Below are 21,005 nucleotides of genomic sequence, written 5' to 3'. Positions count from 1 at the left end.
GACAGCATGGTTTTAACCCCTTAAGGATCAAACTTCTGGAATAAAAGGGAATCATGACATGTCACACATGTCATGTGTCCTTAAGGGGTTAAATAGGAAAATGTGGTAGGCTTTATGGAGATAAGATAAGATTTTAGTTTAAAATTTTTACTATATTATTATTAATAAAGCACATTTTTTTTTATCCTGGGTCTTACTGTACTGCTGCTTGCCTCCCAATACTTAATATCCTTCGTGTTGATAGACTTATACACCTAGGATTGAGCAAACTGTATTTACCTGTTTCCATGTAAGCTTTTAAAGCGGCACTGTCATGGCTGAATCCAGTTTTTTGTTTTTTTTAACCTCCCACCCGACTCCACTACATCTAACCGACTCCCTAGTCACACCCAAATGCCCCTAAGCCCCCCAATATTACCTATTTTTTCATCTTTATTTTGTGCCTGGACCTATGTTCTGGGTGCTGTGATCTTTGTGTGGGTAGAGGAAGTCCCTGTGGGACACATCATCTGCCCACACTAGATAGCTCTGTGAAATTCCCTCACATGCCTAGTTAAACACTTGGGCATGCGAACGGGAATTTCATCCATTCATTCGTCAGAAAGACAAATTAATAGAAATGTCAGACGAACAAACAAACGCTGAATATCGGTGTTCGTTTGTTCGTTCAGTTTATTACAAAGAGGGAGCTACTGGCGCGCAGCTACCTCCTTGTAAAATATAAAGATAGAAGCGTCAGGGAGTAGTGATAAGATTTAATACCTACTCTTTTCTCTCAGGGATGGAACTACCCACCACGGGCACAGTTAACTCTCGTCTACGCATTAGTCACATGACCCGATGGTAACTCCACTCTTAGGAATCTCAGACAGGCATTCTACTAAAACCAAAACGCTCATCTCACATATATACTTCGGTACTAAGCACAACAGCCCTTTCCTTCTCCTGCTTTTATATGTACAAGATGTTGAACACTTATTAATGCATTACTCTTTGTCATGTTATCCACTCAAATGTTTTCATCGAATGTGAAATCAGAAAAATAAAGATTTTTAAAAAAATATATATAACTGAACATTCATTGTTCTCATCACAACATAACCTGTTCACCAGCATTGAGAAAATGTTGAATACATATTCTGTTAATGTGTAGATGTGGCCAAGTTAACTGCACGTTAGCTTGTCCGAACGATCAAGGGCTTGTATTCTGCAAAGGCGTAACACTTACCATTTGCCTGCAGTGATCCTGCCAGCATTTGTCAATTTTCTTTAGGAAAAGAACACTATCCAATGAATCTGTGATTTCAGCATTAAGGTAAAACACAGTAACAACAGAATGGAGATTCTGATAAAATAAAGTAATATTTTGGTATTATACAAAAGGAACGTGTTAACATAATACTACAAAACATAGAAAGAGTCAGTTACCCTTTTAAATGATTTTGGAGGAGTCCCATTTGCTGACAGAAAAATAAAATAAAACATTTGAAGCTGCAGGGTCACACATTGCTCTTTAGAAATGATAATATCAAGTACAAGATCAGTGAAGTATTTGTACACCCCACAAGAAAAAATTAAAATTAAAAAGCACTGAACACATTGGTGCAAAGTGTGGCCATATTGTGTTAAATGTGGTCATTTTTGAGGGACGTAAAAACTGCTAGCAGGTTTTCCCTGAAAACCCAAAAATTTTATAAAAATTCTCTCCACTAAACCTGGCTGTCTCACCATTATGCACAGAGTATATTCCATAAAAAAAATGCAACAAGATCACAACAGGCTTTCATAGAAAGCTATGAGAAAACTTAAAAAAAAAATAAAAAATTTGGAAATTATATAGATGTGAGCACGGCTCATACATGTATGAGATGGAGGCAGAGCAGTTTTCCATCGATAGGGAGTGTTAACAGATAGCTGTAGTTTTTGTGCAAGGAGATCCCCTGTCTCTTTATGTACTCGTATAACGAATGTAAGAGCCACTGATTGTTATGGTACTTGTAGTTTCCCTTTCAACAATTGCTCTATTAAAAAGTTTACTATGCAAAGGATATTCTCTGAACTGATGGATTTGTGCTTTGATGTGGTCTTCGCATATCTGTCTTAGTTGTTTGTAGAGGTTTGCAGAGATCTTGTAAGAGCAGAGGTTTTCAACAGCCTAAACAAATACACAACACATAAGGGGGACATTTATGCAAAATCCTTTAATCATTTAATAAAATACATAAACGTTGGTCACAGCTTCAGAAGGTATTCATACACGAATACTGATGGACATGCAAACCTTTACCTTTGAAGGTAATCTTGCCCTACAGGTTTTGACTTTCCAACAGGTTTCCCAAAAATATAAAAAAGATGTGAAAAGCTCAAAGCAGCTGATAAACATGCGTTAAAATAAACTCCTTGGCCTACACTATAAACTGATTTTTGCAACAGTTCGATATTTTTTTGAATGTCAGCAGGCCAGGTATCAAGCAAAAGTTATCAAAGGGATCACAATACATAATGCACAACCCTTTTCTCTGCAAGCATCTTCCAATGTCGGAAAACAGAGTTAAACCCAGGACTAACATATATGATTTGTTAAGGCACCTCTAAAAGGTCATTTCAAGTATTGTGCGTGTGTATTTATTAAGATATCAAAGGGTTGTTACATAATTCACAGTTATTTTTTATGAAAAGGGGGAATTGGAAGTCAGCTGTTTTCAGTTTACCTATTCTGCATAAAAATATGAAATTCACAGGCTTTCCTGGTCCACTCAGTAGGCTTATTTCCAGACCTTTACCTGAGTATTAGTTCGGAATTACACGTTCCTGTACCTTCAACCGAAACAACTTTATAATGGTTTATTATATTTGCCTCCACGTAAATATGTGAGATTTGTTTTAACTTTGTGTACATAAAAATTATGGGTGGGGTGGGGGGGTAACAACAAACTTATCAACCTCAACAATTCACACTTTTATTAATGACCTGCGACTGCAACAGGAACTCCATAACGTGCAGTATGAGTGTGTCATTGTGCTTCTGCAGCAACACACACACACACACACACACACACTGAGGGATTTCACACCGGGTTGATACATTTACCTACAGGCACACTGGAATGTGACAACCTACTATCCACATTAGATGACCCACAGCTGGTACACAAACTCATAATGACCGAGGTGAACCAAGGGTTCTTGCTGGGCCCATTTCTTTCACCACCCTTCACTTCTTGGAGAACCAGTCCCATTGGGATTGTCACGGGGAAAAACTCACTTAAACCTAGACTGATCATTGATTTATCTGCACCACATTCCTCCACGGTCCCTAGCCTAAATTCACTCATACCTTCTGAAGAATTTTCACTACATTACGCCACTATCGACCATGCCATAGGTGCTATAATTAAAGCAGGCACAGGGGCGTGGTTAAGTAAAACGGATGTAGTAAATGCCTTCAAGTTACTTCCCATGCACCCTTCACTTTGGCACCTTCAGGGCATTAAATGGCAAGGATTATATTATTTCTTCACCCGTCTCACTTTTGGCTCCAAAAGCAGCCCACGTATTTTTGACACATTTGCAGAGGCTTTGTGTTGTTTATTACTTAATGTGTGTAAATGTCCTATGGTTATTCACTATCTACATGATTTCCTCACGATTGAGAACAACACACTTCCCCCAGGTTGTTTGAAACACATGTTGGCTTTGTTTGAATCCTTCACTATCCCAGTCTCCCCACACAGGACATTGGGGCCCGACACCCATATGCAGTTTTTGGGGATACAACTAGACACTGTACATATGCAGGCTAGCCTCCCTCAGGACAAAATTGAGCGCACCCTGGCAAGCATTGAACACTACCTACGGCAAGGGTGTTGCACCAGGAAAGAACTGCAATCACTGCTGGGATCGCTCAACTTTGCAATGAGGTTCATTCCCCAGGGCAGATCTTTTATTTCACACCTACTATCCCTATTTCCAAAATTCACCTCAGACACTTCAAGTATCACATTAGACGACCACGCAACCTCTGATTTACGTATGTGGGGAGTTTTTCTCACATCTTGGAACGGGCGAGCCATGTTTATACCACCCCACTCTGACACTTCACCTACACTGTGGACAGATGCTGCATCAAACACAGGTTTTGCAGCCATCTGGGGAGATCTATGGCTTTGGGGACCATGGCTGACCGAGGTCAAATCACTACCCAAATTCACAGAGACCTCAGCTTTATTTGAACTGTACCAAATCGTGGCGGCGGCCATTGCTGGGCACCACATTGGTCCGGTCACACGGTTAGGTGCTACTCGGATAATATGGCTACATGCCATATTGTCAATAAAGGCCGGTCAGCATCCTTGGTAATTATGAGACTCCTAAGACGACTCACATGGGTAGCGGCCACCTGTCAATCCTTTATCACATGTATTCACGTTCCAGGGTGCACAAACACCGGTGCTGATCACTTGTCTCGATTTCGTTTTCAGGATTTCTTCACGACACTACCCACCACCTCCAGACTGGCAACTCTTGCCCCACTTTTCCAAGACATGATAATGGATAAAAGCTTTGTTAGATCACGCATGTCACATTTCTCACCTCGTACTTTCAGTAAACACTAGAAACATACGATAGGGCTTTTCACATATTCAAGAAATTCATCACTGAATTCCACACCCACGACATGTTCACGTTAGAATCAATATTGGGTTTCACTTCCTTTTACATTAACCTTAAACTATCATTTAACACGATAAAACTGTACCTTACTGGCATTCAACGCCACATGCTTATCCAACAACCCAACGCTACAGGTTTCCTGTCCTCATATCAAATTAAGACAGTACTTAAAGGCATTCAAAAATTGGACGCACATGTCCCCTCACAGAGACTACCCATAGACAACAGCATATTCCATTCACTAATCAATTTATTAGATTCTTCTCCTTTCGAGCCCATAACTAATACCGTAATAAAGACAGCTATATATTTAGCTTTTTATGGGTTCCTCTGACCCAACGAATTCACGACTAAGACCATTACCACCCCCGACTACCTAAGAACTATGGACTTGAAAAAACATAACGACCATTACCTACTAATTTTAAAACAATCAAAAACCAGCACCATAGGTCATACTATTACAATCCCCTTGTATCCTACTCATAATAAATGGTGCCCTGTACAAGTTTTTGATGCTTATCTTTTTTTCACTCCACAAACAACCTTTACAACCTTTGCTCGAACTGCATGGTAACATTCTGACTACAACAAAGTTTATGCTTTATGTACATCTACTATTGACTAGGCTCGGCCTAAACCCCAATCATTTCTCAGGTCATTCTTTCCGAATCGGGGCAGCATCTACTAATCACATACCCCCGCACATTATCAAGACAATGGGACGCTGGAAATCCTCAGCTTACACACTCTACATACCTAATCCCGTTAAAGAATTAAGACAAGCTTTCTGTGACTTATCTAAATAAAGAAAGAAGTTGGTTACCATATTACGTCTTATGGTATTTTATTTTTGCCTACTTTTAAAACAGGCCTACTGCTTTGTCGGTTCCGGCACACCACAACCGACTGGTTCCAACTCATTGATGTTATGGTTATTATATGCTAGATTTCTGTATAAGGCTATATTGCCCCGACTACATATCTATCCATCTATCCACACACACATATATATATATATATATATATAAATTGTATTTTGTTTTCCAGTTATTTCACATAAAAAGGCATGCAGTACAAAGTTCATTTACTTACCTGGTATAGTTCTTCTAGGTTGTATTTTATTGAAGTGCTATTTTGAATGGCTTCCACTGCTCCTTTCAATTTTTGCCACGTTTCATCTGTGTAATTTTCAGGCAATTTGGGTTTATCTGCAAATAGAAATGTATGTATTACAAAAACACAGTAGTTGATTAAACAAGGATAATAGGAAAACATGTACCGATCATCTCATTGAAGGTAAAAATGGAATAATAAAACAATGCACAATGTAAACACCAACTGATTTTGTGCTTTAATCGTTGAAGGTCTGCAGCAATGTAAGAATTTAAATTGAATCAAGTCACTAAGAATAAGAAAACTAATAACAGAAATAGCTGTACTTTTGTGCTAGGTAACAGTTGCATATCCAGCACACGTGACTGGGTGCGGAACTCTGTTCCAGACTGCCTAATAAGAGTTCTGTGCAAATATATTTCCGTCAGCATGCACTGCACCCAGTGACCTTCTTCACTTGTAGTCAGTGCTGAGAGAGCAACTGCAACCTCCATTAATTCCCTTGCTCTATCTAGCTCCCTACCTCCTGTTCAGTCCTCTGTTACTCCCTCCCTCTCCTCCCAGAAGTTTGGTTAGTTGGTGGGCAGAATGTAGCAGCGAGATAAGCGGTCACCGCATGCCCAGTGTTGCATTCACGGTTTCTGATAGGATTCAATGCTTTTCCATCAAAAGAAGCACTGGCACCTTTGCCAAGCTCACTGTGTATGTCCACAAAGTCCAACAACGGAACAACATATAATTAGACCTTGTCCCGAAAGAGCAAGACACTGAGTGACAGTGGAGAAGGAGTGGACATTATCAGGGAGGATTTGGCCAGGCACAGACAGGCAAGTTAACTATTTCTGCATACTGTTTGTGTAAAAACAAGGGGAGACCTGGAAAAATATGCAAGAGATTTAAAGCATGAAAAGATAAAAGTATAAAATCTAGCTAGAGTAGCCCTTTAAACAGGGCACTAAAACACTATAATGGACACAAAGAGCACAACAGCGCACATGTTCTTAAAGGCCAATACAACAGAAAAATGATCTAAAAGTTAAGGAATGCTTATAGTTAGAGGGTTAGAAAGGCTTACAGAATATGTTGAGTCACAAGCTATGAAGTCTTAACCAAGATTACTCTCAGCCAGGTATGACACTCAATATCAAAACACCTTTAGCTTAATGAAGCAGCTTTGGTGTATGTTTGCTGTGTGAGTCACAGTCAGGGGGGTGTGGCTAGATAGGCAAAAGCAGAAACAAAAGGTATTACCGTATTTTTCGCTCCATAAGACGCACCACACCATAAGACGCACCTAGTTTTTAGAGATGGAAACCCAGAAAAAAAAATATTTTGAACATGTTTCTTACTATGGGAAAGTTTGTTCAGAATATCTTTTTTTTCTCCCCTGTCCCATAGTGTTCCTTACCACCCACACCCCTTTCATGTCCCATAGAGATCTTTTAAGCCCCCTCCCCATCTCCCATAGTGTTCTCCCCCTCCCATTGTCCCATAGTGTCCACCCCCTCCTCTTGTCCCATTATTACTTACATGTCTTGTAGCATGGGGGCAGCACAGCGCGCACCGCGGTACAGGAACTTCAATTTCAGGTTCCGGTTTCCGGCGGGACTGAAAGGAAGTGTGCACACTGAGTGCGCACTTCCTTTCAGTCCCGCCGGAAACAGGAACCTGAAATTGAAGTTCCTGTACCGCGGTGCGCGCTGTGCTGCCCCCACGCTACAAGACAGGTAAGTAATCCTTCACATTCGCTCCATAAGACGCACTCTTTTGAGGGGAAAAAAGTGTGTCTTATGGAACGAAAAATACGGTATATTTCTAAAACAGCATCAAATTGATCAGGGGCATAACCTACACACACAAAAATGCTTAATTGAGCTAAAGTTGTTTTGGTGCTTTGAGTATTCCTTTAAGATGCAGAAGTTAAAGGGGGCTGCCTATCCAACATAACCCTGGTTTTGGTCAAAGTGCTCAAAATGTTTTGATCCATTAAGGGGGATGGTATACAGCTAGTAGTATAACCACTACATTTACGAGCAATAATTAAAGTATACAGATTGCTCCTTTAAAGACCATGGTTTGGTTTAGTTTGTGATAACCCTTTTGGACGCTATCCCGTTAGTCCTAAGAACCCATCTAAGCATTGTCTCCTAATACTTAACACTGCCTTAACACTCTGCAATTGGCAAAAGGATTTTCGCAGATGGAGAAGCTATAGATGACATCACTAAACACAGAAGTTAAACTATGTCAATAGCTATAGATGTGCACAGCTTACAACTATAGAGAACCATGTATGCATCAAAAGGTCAGCATGGGGCTACTAAATTTAGCCAAAGTGACAGTGGGAAATACCAACTGGATACTTCAGTCATTGGAGGTTTACTTGCTTGAAGGTATGGATTGACATGTCGTAGTTAAGGTGTTACTACATCATTTTGTTAACGCATTTTACATTTTGTCTGTAGTAAGGCATGTCATAAGGTAAATGCAGAGTTTCCTTTGTCCAGAGTGTCAGTGTACTGCAGTTTGTGTTTGCTGTATATTGCCTTGTAAAACTGTGTGATGTATTTTTATTATCTGCCCATGGTAAGTGACATGTCACCAATAACATGTTGAAAAAGGTGCTCTGACAAATCCCTTCTGTGTAATTAAGCTCCCTGCCATAATCCTTGCATCACGAAATTTCCCCCTTTTTAAGTAGAAAACTGATAAATGAAGCAGGAATATAATGGTATATATCTCTATCTCTATATCTATATCTATATATCTCTCTATCTATCTATCCATCTCTTTAAAGGGACACTATAGTCACCAGAACAACTACAGCTTAATGCAATGGTTCTGGCGAGTATAGTCAGTCCCTGCAAACTTTTTTTTCCCTAGGGAGACCTCCTGTGCCAGTCACTTAGACAGCCACAAGAGGTGCTCTGCGTGGAGATGCTGATTGGCCAAAGCTATTCTGATGATGTCAGCTCATCAGATTATGACAGCCAAGGAAGCAGATAGGGGGCAGAGCCAGCACCGGTGGACACTCACAGCAATGGAATAAAGATAAGCAAAATACCTTTTAAAGGAGCATACAAAGAGGCCGGCCACACATGTTCCTAACCCTATAGTGTTCCTTTAGCTCTGCTAATTTGCCTTCTTCCTGCACTTTAACCTTTGCAGCTTTGTGTTAAACAAGATCAGGTCGGATACTATACCACCCACACCGTTTTGAACATAATATACAAATACACACACAAAAAAAAAAATTACAAAGAAGAATTCCAACCTTCTTCCAATCAGGTTCTCTTGTTTAGTACCGTCTACTCTAGTCAATCTGCCTAAAACTACAGGCAGAACCCTCATGCCGCAGGACTACATGCTCCAATCAGGAGCATCTTTACGTGGTCAATTTGTATCCCATAAACTCCTGTCCACCAGAGATTTGTGTGATAAGAAGTTTACAGTAAGGTAGTAGTTCCACTCATACTGTATGAGAAGCGAAACCGTTGTGTAAATGGATAGCAGCCATGCATGGTTGCCATCAGATAACACAGAGCGTGATTCACTGTTTAAGTGAGCTGTATTGTGTGCAGAGATAGGCAGAGCTGCAGGTTGTGGAGCAGTTCTTCTTTGTAGATATAACTGAACTCACTTTCCAAAACCAATATCAGGAAGCCAGAACTCTGCATTCTGGATGCATGATTGACAGATACAAGGGTGATGGCTAGATTTACTAATGCTTCTTAGGTGTTTCTCTTGAAATCGGCACTTTTATAACTCCAGACACATAAAGTACTTCAGCAAACTTAAATAATTTGTGTGTCTGAAGTATTTCTTTAAGGCAGAACAATGTTTCACCCCCTTCCAGAACAACCATGACTAAACAGCAGAAACCTAGCAATGACATAGGACACCTTCCTCTTCTTTGTCGCTAAATGAATTATGTACTTGCAACAAATTCCAGTTTACAAGACACTATTCAAACTCACATTTTGTAACACTATTCAGAGGAAAATAAAACCAGTTTGGTCATATCTTCTCATTTGAAATCAGAGTGCCTCTTTTTTGCCATTTCTGGTTTGGCCCATATTGTCCACAAAGATCTGTGATGAGTATATCAGCCTCGGCAGCAGTCAACAAGCAAACAAACCAAAGTAAAAAAACGAACAAACCTAAGCACAAGATAATTACTGCTGCTTTTAAGCCTTTATCTTCAAGGTGCTACCAAGAACATATTCCTGTACAATAAAAAATACACAAGTGGATTCCCAGGCAGTTAAATGTCACAAATGAGCTACAGGAAAGTCTGTTTCTTTATCTTTACATTTTAGATTAGTTTTGCCAGCACAAGCTAAACATCAATATAAAAGGGACTTTGGCATGACAAATTTTGTGGATGAGAGTCCCTTTAAGAGGTCACTAATATTTTTGTTCTTATAGATCACAGATTGACATATTGATTTGATTTATTATTTTGTATTAATCATTTTAGAGTATTAGCCAAAATACATTTGCTAGTCACACTTGAAGTTTGTGTTTCTACTAGTTTAGTCTAGGTATTAACAGAAACACTAGTCATTGGCTCTGCCCTTTCTGTTGGTATCAGCACCATTGTAAACCTGGAAAATACCTACGCAGAACAAGAGGATTGTGCCATATTGGTTCAATGCTGTATTTGGTGACCAAAAAAACAAAAAAAAAAAAAAAACCACCCACAAACAAAGAAAAAAAAAAAAAAAAACATGTACTCAAAGCACTCCTTAACCATCAGGTAATATGCTAGCTAGCCTGTAAAGAATCACATGTACAAGTTGCATTAATATATATATATATACACGGTATATATATATATATATATATTTTTATTTATTTTTTAAAGGCAGCACTGATCAGTTATATAATGCCGGTGATGTCACATGGCACGCCATGCAATGGTCATCACATTGTGACTCTGCATGGTCTATCTATAATATATTCAAGAATGCACAGCAGTTTTGGGTGGGATTGCATTGACATCAATGCAATCGCTTTTCCACTATAGTTCACTAATAGTTTCTACTGCTTTCTGTAGTCTATTTACTGTTGAAAATTGAAGAGGAGGCTAAATTTTACACTACTTACAACAGGATTCCCTATAGATGATCTTGTGCATGCACAATAAGATGCCATTTGATGAGAAATGCTAAGTTGTGGTGGCTGAATTTCTGCCCATTGCTACATTATAAATAAAGGCACAAGTTTAGGTTTATGATATTTTAGTTATATTTCATTAATATTTCAAGTATTTCATAAAAATATATTTATGAAAAATGTAAAGTTAGTAGTCAAACAGTTTAAGAACTCAGCAAAGACAGAGAGGCTCTCTGGCTGATGTAGTGGAGGCAGGTATCAGCACCTGGAAGACCCAGGTAAGATCTTACACCATTCTAAAATGGTTTGACCATTTGCTCTGGGAGGGAGTCATGACATCCAGGCACCACAGTTGTGGTTGTTATGGTGTTTGGACTGCTCCTCTAATTCATAGCAACAATAAAATGTACTGCCACTTAGGAGGTTAAATATAAGATGTGGGTTGTGGAATAATATATCTTGTTAGACGATAGGCTGGATCTGTTCGACCTCCATTAATATAGCAGTCTAGGTATCATAACCACTACCTGCGTGCCTATGTAGTGATCATGATGCCATTAGAATGCAAGTACCATATCTCAGTCAAACCATTTTTAGTGGTCTGACCTGACCCATAGCTGGGCTTTGTGCTCCACTACTGATGCTGCTGAACTTTTACATCCACACTAGCAATATCAAGCTCATCCAATTTTTAAACTCAATCATGGGAAAGGGTCAAGCATGCCGGTTCAATTATTAGATAAGGGTCTTACCGCCAAGTTTCCCTTCTTAATAGAGGGTCTAAGTGATCCAATTTTATTTTGTGTAACCATGTACATCGGACCTATCCAAATGAACTAAAATCAAAAATATTCCAGTGTTAATTCACTTTCTACTTAAAGGGACATAGTAGGCACCCAGACCACTTCAGCTCATTGAAGTGTTCTGGGTGCCAACTCCCATCACCCTTAACCCTGAGCATAAAATGACAGCCACTTGAGGGACTTCCAGGTTCTTAGACGACGCTGGACGTCCTCACGCTATGCATGAGGACCTCCAGAGTTGCCAGAATTCCCATAGGAAAGCATTGAATAATGCTTTCCTATGGGGAGATCCTAATGTGAGCCCGCGCATGTGCATTAGGTCTCCCACGCACCCCTTCTGCACCACAGGGGTGGGCCTTGACAGAAGGGAAAACTATAGTGCCAGGAGAACGAGTTTCTTTTCCTGGCACTATAGTTTCCCTTTAATGTCTAAATCCCTGTACTTTGGAGAAGGTAACAAAAAATAATAATACAGAGAGCAAAAAATAAAAATATTGCCTGTTTGATTTTATGTGGAGTACACTTTGTCTGCATTATCCAAATTGCTAGCAAATGTATGTATAGGTTAGCTTAATTTTAAATTAATGATATATTCCATTTTGACCTCTGCAGGTCATTGGTAGAGTAGTTTAATCTGCAAGGCATCTGAGAAGCCATCTCTAGAAAAGGAAGTGATAAATTAGGGATAGGCAAGCAAGCTGCTAAATGTATGTTTGCTAGTCATTTCATCAGCAAAACTGATTACATTTACAACCAACAGGATTATTCACTAAAGTGGAAATTCAAAGATAATTTCAAATCTAAGATCAAAATAGCTGCACAGGAAAAAAAAAAAAATCTATAATCCAGCAATACTTTCAGTTTAGCTACTTTGGCCTTAAATTTGAAATTCACTTTAGTGAATAATCCTGTAAGTGAGCTAACTAAGGTGAACTTCATATACACATATTTACAGGAAATAGGATTTCAACACTACCAGCCATATTTAAAAAAAAAAAAAAAAAAGTTTTACGTCCTGCATTCCTGAATCATTATGGAAATTAGATACTGGCTGTGTTAGCATTTATTTGATTAGGAAAAAACATTTTCTCTCATGCCACTTGTTAAATTTTACAGAGGATCCCACAGGTTCTTCTATAGAAGATGGAAACAAAATGTGCAAAGACACAGCAAGCGACAAGCTGCTCCAAAAGATTTTGATATGGCTACTAAAATTAGCTTTTTTTTTTTTACACTTTAATGTTGCCCTACATTAAATTTAAAGCCCTTCACTTAACCCTGTAACTTTCCAAAACACCATAAAACCTGTACATGGGGTGACTTGATTAAAGGTTGGAATTTTTTTTTTTTGTATAATATGTTCAAAGTGGTGGGGGTGGTATAGTATCTGACCTGATCTTGTTTAACACAAAGCTGCAAAGGTTAAACTGCACTGCTGTATTTGTGCTGCAAAAGCTAAGTGTTATGAAACACTGTTAAAATGCCACGCCGAACTAAGAAAATAACTACATTTCTTAATTTCTCACATTTGTTTAGTTTTTATTCCTATAAAATTAGGTTTCATATATAAATATTTGACGTTAAATGAAAACCCTGTTTCTCTTGAACAAAATGATATATAATAGGTGTGAATGCACTTAATATGAAAATGGTAAATTATGGATGAACAGACATATAGTCAAATTCAAAGGTTTGTTTTGAACAGCTTTTGTGTTGTTGTTTTTTTGTGATTGTGTTTTTCAGCTTTTCTTAAAAGCTCCTATAGACTATCAAGAGTTATTCACAAAACTCAGAATTTTAGATAATTAAAGAGCCTCTGTCTTTTTCAGTATTTCATAAACATATAATCTTTATGAAATACCAATGCTGACTGTTTTGGAATTAAAATTAAAATTCCAATGTAATTCAAATATCCCATAAGGCAAAGTAGTTGCCCTATGATATTGTATGTTGCCCGATCTTCCAACTATGGATCCTCCAAAAGCATATGTGTTGCATTATTGCATATGCTCAAGAGTAGAGCACTGATGCGGCTCCTGGCATATGAAGCACCAGGAGCTGAAGAGGGTTCCCTGGATGCAAATGGTGGTAGCTGCCACTGAACACTAAGCGGAGACATTTCTGCTTTAAATTGATCACTCCTGGCATCAAAACCATTTTATATCAATAGAGTGGTTACAGTGCTTGGATGTGCTTAAGCACTTTCCTAAAGCTTTACTTGCTATTGGGGCTATTGATAGGCTGAAACTGTCAGCTGATGCTCAAGCAAATACTATTGCATTTGCGAGCACTCAGAGGACAGGAAGACAAACCAACATCTGGGAGTCTATTTCAATGTTCAAAACTTTGAAAATGGCTTAACACTTTAGTGTAATAAGGCACTGGTGGACTCCGGGCACCATAACTATTGACATGAAGTTGTTTTGGTGCCCATAGTAGCCATTTAAATCCACATGTCAAAATACAGGATAGATAGAGTTGGAGATTTGTTTCCACATCAGCTTTATTGTCCTCGATTTTTCTATTGCTCCACCGGCACTGGCCCCACCCCCCGATCCACCTCCTTGCTGACAATCAGAATTTGGATTTCAGCCAGTCTAAGGCGGAAAGTATTGGCTGAAATCGACAAGGAGGCGGGCCGGGGAAGAGCCAAACGCCGGTTTGGCCAATCATCACCTCTTCATAGAGATGCATTGAATTAACGCATCTCTATGAGGAAAGTTCAGCTGAACGGCACTGCTCAACACTCTGAGTGGCCATCTGAGGAGTGGTATCCCTAGGGGGCAATGTAATAACTGTCTTTTCTTTGAAAAAGACAGTGTTTGCATGAAAATGCCTTCAGGTAATGAATATACTCACCAGAACAACTACAATAAGCTGTAGTTGTTCAAGTGACTATAGTGTCTCTTTAAAAAATGAATTTAACATTTATGGCCAAAATAGCCAGTCTAAACCATAGCAAACTTGGAGACTTTTTCCAGTTTGGATATTCACAATGATCCATGCATGGTGGACGTGTCCACCGATGCAACATTATTGGAACATGGTAATTGAGCTAAAACGTAGTACACATTTTTCAATAACAACCTCAATTAAAAAAAAATTAACTATATATATTCTCCGATGACATACCAAAACCTGAACTGAAACTCATATACCATATTTTCACTGCAGCTGCCCTACTGATATCCAGGAAATTGAAGCCGGCTTCTATCCCAACTGAGTTACTACAATAGATCTCTACCAATAGTGACTATGAACAGATGGTGCAGACCGAAATGCAAAAAGGTAAAGCCACTAGAGAAATGAACAAACTGTGGAATGAATACATCTCCAAATATTAAACTGAACCCCAATAATAATAATAATATAAAAAAAAAAACAACATTCTAAAATCGTACACTGTAACCATTATCCCTACAGACAAGTCACAAACCAGAAGCACTTCAGAACGATACACATCAATCTCCATAATGTAGGAGGCGGGGAGGAATAGAGACACAGAAAATGTTTTCTGTACACTACCACCAAACGCAGGTCAAGACATTTTGTTCGAAATATCCAGTTTATGCTTATATGTTTTATACTCTATAAAGTGTATATTTCTTAACATGTCCACACTCCTCACTGTTCTCATATGGCAACTACTACCTGCAACTTGACAGAGGCCAAACATTACAGTCAAGGGGGCACCAGTAAGGCATCATATTATGTGGATATGACTGTCATTAACTGTGAATAATCCCCATATCTGATGATATTGCAATATTAAACTTAATATTGGGAACAATGTAACTATCAATGTTGATGTTCAACCTCATGAGAATGTCTGTCTGTGCAACCTCATGCTGTTCAATCTAAAACAAATAAAAATCATTTTGACAATTCCCACCTCAGTAAATAGCCTTGTGTGTGTTGTAATTTAAAGGACCCGTTTGGGCATCATAACTTCATCAAAATAAAATGGGTAGGGTGCCAGGAAACCCCCAGGCACTGGCTCACCTATACAGGTTAAATGAATCACGAAAAAACTGACTCTCTCAAGCCGATTTGTGAATGGGGATCGAATAAGAGCGTTAGCTGACCGCTCACAGTCAGAAAATCTTCCGTTTCAAAGCTTCTCAGCAAACAGGAGGCCAGAGCGATCCAGCTCTGGAACACAAACTTTGGGGTTAAACCATACGTGAATGGTTTAAACCCTAAAGGTGAGCCAGTACCAGGGACATCCTGACACCTTAACTACTCCAATATGCTGACGTTGTTATGGTGCCTGAGTGTCACTTTAATAAAATGTCAACACAAACAAAAGAGAACACAAGACAAAACAAGGTGCTTGTTTGTCTTATGTAGTAGATGACTTTTGGCAAAATGTGGCAAAAATCAGAGCTCCAACCACCTTTTGCATGCATTCACTTTTTAAGATGTTAAAGTCCGAGGTTTGATCGTTCTTGGCAAAAGCCTGTCAAGGTTTGTCACTAGTAATGGCTGCTGGCATCAGGTTTCTTCTTGCAAGACATAGTCTATGGAGGTTCCTGCATGCGCAAGAGTACATCACTGACATGGTTCCTGAACAGGTATATAAATCATAATTAATTTGAGAATGGTATATGAAGCTATACAGATTCAGTGATGTGCAGTGCATCAAACAGTTTTTGAAATAGCCATGATTCTTTCCACACATTTGTGCAGCATTAATAAAACGTATTAGCATGGCACTACTAACTTTGCCATTTTCTTCTATTTTGATTGGATTCACTTGAGATAACATGTTAAAATGTCTTTGTTAGTATTTAATTTACCACTTCTATCTTTACCACTAGACTGGCATAACGTTTCATGATAATCCAACTATGCAGGATAGCACAAATGACAACGCTGTGCTTAATTTGTAAAAATTACAAACACCACCAGTAATAAGTCAATTGGCAAAGATTAGATTTTCCAAATTTAACATCGTGACTTTACTTACTACCTTATTTTAACATGTTAATCTATGAATACACAATGATTACAAATACAAACAGAATACAGGAAACCTAGGTGAATATGTGAATATTTGCACTTAACGGAAAAGCCAACATCCACATGGTTTTGAGAGGCATGCGAAAACTGCAGAAATGGCAACAAACCACACACTAGGCACCATAACATCCAATGGGTTTCCTGGTGCCAAACAAACTGGTGATGGCGCAAATCCCTTTTTAATTTACCTTTAAAGTTCTTGATTACTAACTTCTTGGCAGACCCTGGCTTGCTGTTGGCAAAACTAGAAACAGGGGAGGCTTTGGTGAGCCCATTGGCATGGTGCCCAGCTGACACCGGAGACAGAAGCAGGTTTTTACTTCTCAATGTCTGGGGTGTAGTGGAAGAGCAGGAAGATGAGGAGGGAGACTCCTCAGCCATCTTCACATCGAGTCCAATAAAGTCCAGGGTGTCCTCAAACCGGAGCTTCTTCTGGATGTGGTTGGAGGACGTGTTTGAGTGCTTGGGTGATGGGTGGGGATCAAAGTCTTCCTTTTCACTGCTGCTGTTCAACTTTCTCTTTTTGGAGGAGCTGTTACCCTCTGGCCTGACCTCAGGAGCTGAGGGGTTGGGGGATGATAAACCTGTGGGAAACATGAAAACAGCAGATCAGTCTTGGGTTCGGGAATCAGACAGGAGAGGGGTCTCCCTGGTAGTCGCAGCCTCTCATCAGGAGGACCCCTTCAGGCAGCCAGCCTCCACCAGCTCAATGAAAGTCCCAGCCTGGCTCAGCTCTACCTTCCAGCTCAGGGAAAGCCCCAACCTAATTCAGCTTCCCCCCCACAACTAAGTAAAGGCCCCAGCCTGGCTAGGCTCTCCCCCTCCATCTCAATAAAGACCACAGTCTGGCTCAGCTCTCCTTCCCCTCAGCTCAGTGAAGGTCCCAGTCTGGCTGAGCTCAACCCCCAGCTGAGTAAAGGTCCCAACCCAGCGAAGGCACCAGCTTGGCTCAGCCGTCCCCCAGCTCAGTGTATACCCAGCCTAGCTCAGCCGTCCCCCAGCTCAGTGTATACCCAGCCTAGCTCAGCCGTCCCCCAGCTCAGTGAATACCCAGCCTAGCGAATACCCAGCCTAGCTCAGCCGTCCCCCAGCTCAGTGTATACCCAGCCTAGCTCAGCCGTCCCCCAGCTCAGTGTATACCCAGCCTAGCTCAGCCGTCCCCCAGCTCAGTGAATACCCAGCCTAGCTCAGCCGTCCCCCAGCTCAGTGAATACCCAGCCTAGCTCAGCTGTCCCCCAGTTCAGTGAATACCCAGCCTAGCTCAGCCGTCCCCCAGCTCAGTGAATACCCAGCCTAGCTCAGCCGTCCCCCAGCACAGTGAATACCCAGCCTAGCTCAGCTGTCCCCCAGCACAGTGAATACCCAGCCTAGTTCAGCCGTCCCCCAGCTCAGTGAATGCCCAGCCTAGCTCTGCTGTCCCCCAGCTCAGTGAATACCCAGCCTGGCTCAGCTGTCCCCCAGCTCAATGTAGACCCCAGCTTGGCTCAGCTGTCCCCCAGCTCAATGTAGACCCCAGCTTGGCTCAGCTGTCCCCCAGCTCAGTGAATGCCCAGCCTAGCTCAGCTGTCCCCCAGCTCAGTGAATGCCCAGCCTAGCTCAGCTGTCCCCCAGCTCAGTGAATGCCCAGCCTAGCTCAGCTGTCCCCCAGCTCAGTGAATGCCCAGCCTAGCTCAGCTGTCCCCCAGCTCAGTGAATGCCCAGCCTAGCTCAGCTGTCCCCCAGCTCAGTGAATGCCCAGCCTAGCTCAGCTGTCCCCCAGCTCAGTGAATGCCCAGCCTAGCTCTGCTGTCCCCCAGCTCAGCGAATGCCCAGCCTAGCTCAGCGAATGCCCAGCCTAGCTCTCCCCCCCAGCCAGCCTAGCTCAGTTCTCTCTCTCTCCCTCCTCCCCCCCTCAGCCTAGCTCAGCTCTCTCTCTCTCTCTCCCCCCTCAGCCTAGCTCAGCTCTCTCTCTCTCTCTCCCCCCTCAGCCTAGCTCAGCTCTCTCTCTCTCTCTCTCCCCCTCAGCCTAGCTCAGCTCTCTCTCTCTCTCTCCCCCCCCCTCAGCCTAGCTCAGCTCTCTCTCCCCCTCAGCCTAGCTCAGCTCTCTCTCCCCCTCAGCCTAGCTCAGCTCTCTCTCTCTCCCCCCCCCCCTCAGCCTAGCTCAGCTCTCTCTCTCTCCCCCCCCCCCCTCAGCCTAGCTCAGCTCTCTCTCTCTCCCCAGTCTAGCTCAGCTCTCTCTCCCCCCCTCCAGCCTGGCTCAGCTCTCCCCCAGCTCAGGGAAGGCCCCGGCCTGGCTCAGCTCTCCCCCCCACTCTCTGATTGTTATTGTCAGAGCAGACGGAACCAAAGATGGCCTCACTTCCTCTCACTAAGCATCTCGGGAAAGGCGGCCTAACAAGCCACCGGCGGCGGCGCTCACCTTCCCCCTGCGTCCCGCGCCTACCCACGAGCCCCCTCCTCTTGTCACGGACCGTTACACCTACCGGAAGGGCTGGCGACGAGGTCTTTCATAATGCCCGACCGTGCGGGCCTCATCCGTTGGCTTTGCCTCCCCGAGCGGCGGCTCTGATTGGTCCCGGCTGAGGGGGGGAAATTCGGGCACTGGAAAGCAAGCGAGAGCGACGAAGAGTGGGCGGGGCTAAGCGAGAGTCCCGCCTACGTTCTAACGTCAGGGCGCGCGGAGCGAGCCGCTGGTTGGCTGCCTCGGCTGACGTTGGGCCGTCCTCGTGCCGCCTGGGCCCCGCCCCCTTTTTACCTCAGCAGTCCACGCTCCTCTCAGCTTTGTCTGTGGCAGCGCCTGGTTTAGCAGAGCCCGGGCTGCGAGCTCTGAGCGTGCCTCAATCTCCATAGGAACCAAGGGGATCTTACCAAGTCCCATTGGTTCTTATGGAAGTCATGGTCAGTCACTGAAATAAAAATAACTGGGAATTCACTGGGACTATCACAATTTGGGCCAAAATAACCAAATTTACATAAATTCTACAATTTATTTCTGTTTTAAATTTGGATCTTTTGGCCTTGCATTTGAAATTCACTTTGAGTTTCTGACAATTCCAACTTTATTGAATAGAAGTACACAAAATAACTTTCCTCTCAAATTGTACTAAAACATTGTTTTTTTTTATTTATTATCAATTGACCCAAACATGCTTTGCTTTGTTTAGAAAATAAAGGTATGGTTCATAAACTGCTTGTGTAAGTACAAAAACATGTACATTCCCCAACAGGGTTATTCACTTACACTCTGTATTTTCAAAAATTAAGCAAAACTAGCTGATTTGGAAAAATTCTCCAACTCTGTCATAGTCATATCTGGGTTATTTTCCTTTAAAATAGCCATTCGCAATGACTTTGCAAAAAAAATATGAGTTTAGTGTGTCGCCCTGTAAACTCTGACGTTTTGCAGATTAATTTGAATGACAAAAAAATGTTCTGGAAATATTAGAAACACTCCATTCTCGGCAGTGCCATGTTGTACTTATGCTGTGAAAAAAAAGGTATTATTTGCTAAAGATCTAAAAAAAATAGCAATAAAGTAAAAAAAAGTATTAAAAGTGTACTGAAAAGTCCAGAGCTTCCACATCAGTCCATTGTATAGCAAACTCACCAGGTCTTACTATACTAGTATGTAGCCAAATGTTGCAAAATACTGCCAACATTGTCTCACTACAAGAAACCATACAGTTATTATTTGCAACAAAGTTGCATTCAATAAATGAGGCAAACAGTGATCCTTCAACAACCAGTAAAATCCACTACATATCTGGAATGTATTTCTGATCCGTGCCACAGCTGCATCTTGTAACCATTTAGTAGATAACTCCCTGAATTGGTACCCTTGTGCGATAGCCATATTTCAGGGTACTAAATTAGGGAGCTTTTTACTTGATAGCTTCTTTTTGGTATGATTATGGCAATCCCACATGGATTAGCGAGCTATAAACTGAAAGACCAAAACTACAAAAAGCCCTTCTTTTTTTGGAACTAATACTAAGTAAATAGCTAAATACGTATTAAAAAAAAAAAGAGAGATTAAATCTTCCCCCCTGTCCTGACCTAACATGCGGTGATCAAATAATTAACTATTTTTAGGTGCCTTTAAAATAAATAGGGGACCTAGTGTCCTAACCTGCAGCCAGGCATGGGGGCTTTTCCTGCTCTGCAAGCTCAGTCTGCACGCAGCCCTAGGGGTGAAGATGGATTATTTTTTTTTGTCCTTTGGATTTTTCTTTAAGTGTGGTTTCTTTTTGCGACTTGACTTTATGGATTTTTATATGGCCTTTTTGGGGCTGA

At 41.3% G+C, this 21,005-nt stretch overlaps 1 protein-coding gene across 1 annotated transcript in view; it reads right to left on the bottom strand.

Moving 5' to 3' along the window:
- The window catches only part of LOC134572847 (cullin-4B), a 42,601-nt gene extending 23,266 nt beyond the window's left edge, over positions 1–19,335 (bottom strand). Inside the window, exons 1-5 of the mRNA XM_063432092.1 lie at positions 19,196–19,335; positions 16,922–17,317; positions 5,770–5,885; positions 2,052–2,155; positions 1,229–1,298 (exon numbers count right to left, since the gene is read on the bottom strand). Coding sequence (XP_063288162.1) covers positions 1,229–1,298; positions 2,052–2,155; positions 5,770–5,885; positions 16,922–17,317; positions 19,196–19,247 — 738 coding nt within the window. The 5' untranslated portion in view covers positions 19,248–19,335. The remainder of the gene's footprint in view (positions 1–1,228; positions 1,299–2,051; positions 2,156–5,769; positions 5,886–16,921; positions 17,318–19,195) is intronic.
- Between the last annotated feature and the right edge of the window lie 1,670 nt (positions 19,336–21,005).

The sequence above is a fragment of the Pelobates fuscus genome, chromosome 9 (genome assembly GCF_036172605.1).
Source record: "Pelobates fuscus isolate aPelFus1 chromosome 9, aPelFus1.pri, whole genome shotgun sequence".
Lineage (NCBI taxonomy): Eukaryota > Metazoa > Chordata > Amphibia > Anura > Pelobatidae > Pelobates > Pelobates fuscus.
This window is presented reverse-complemented; position numbering and strand designations above follow the sequence as displayed.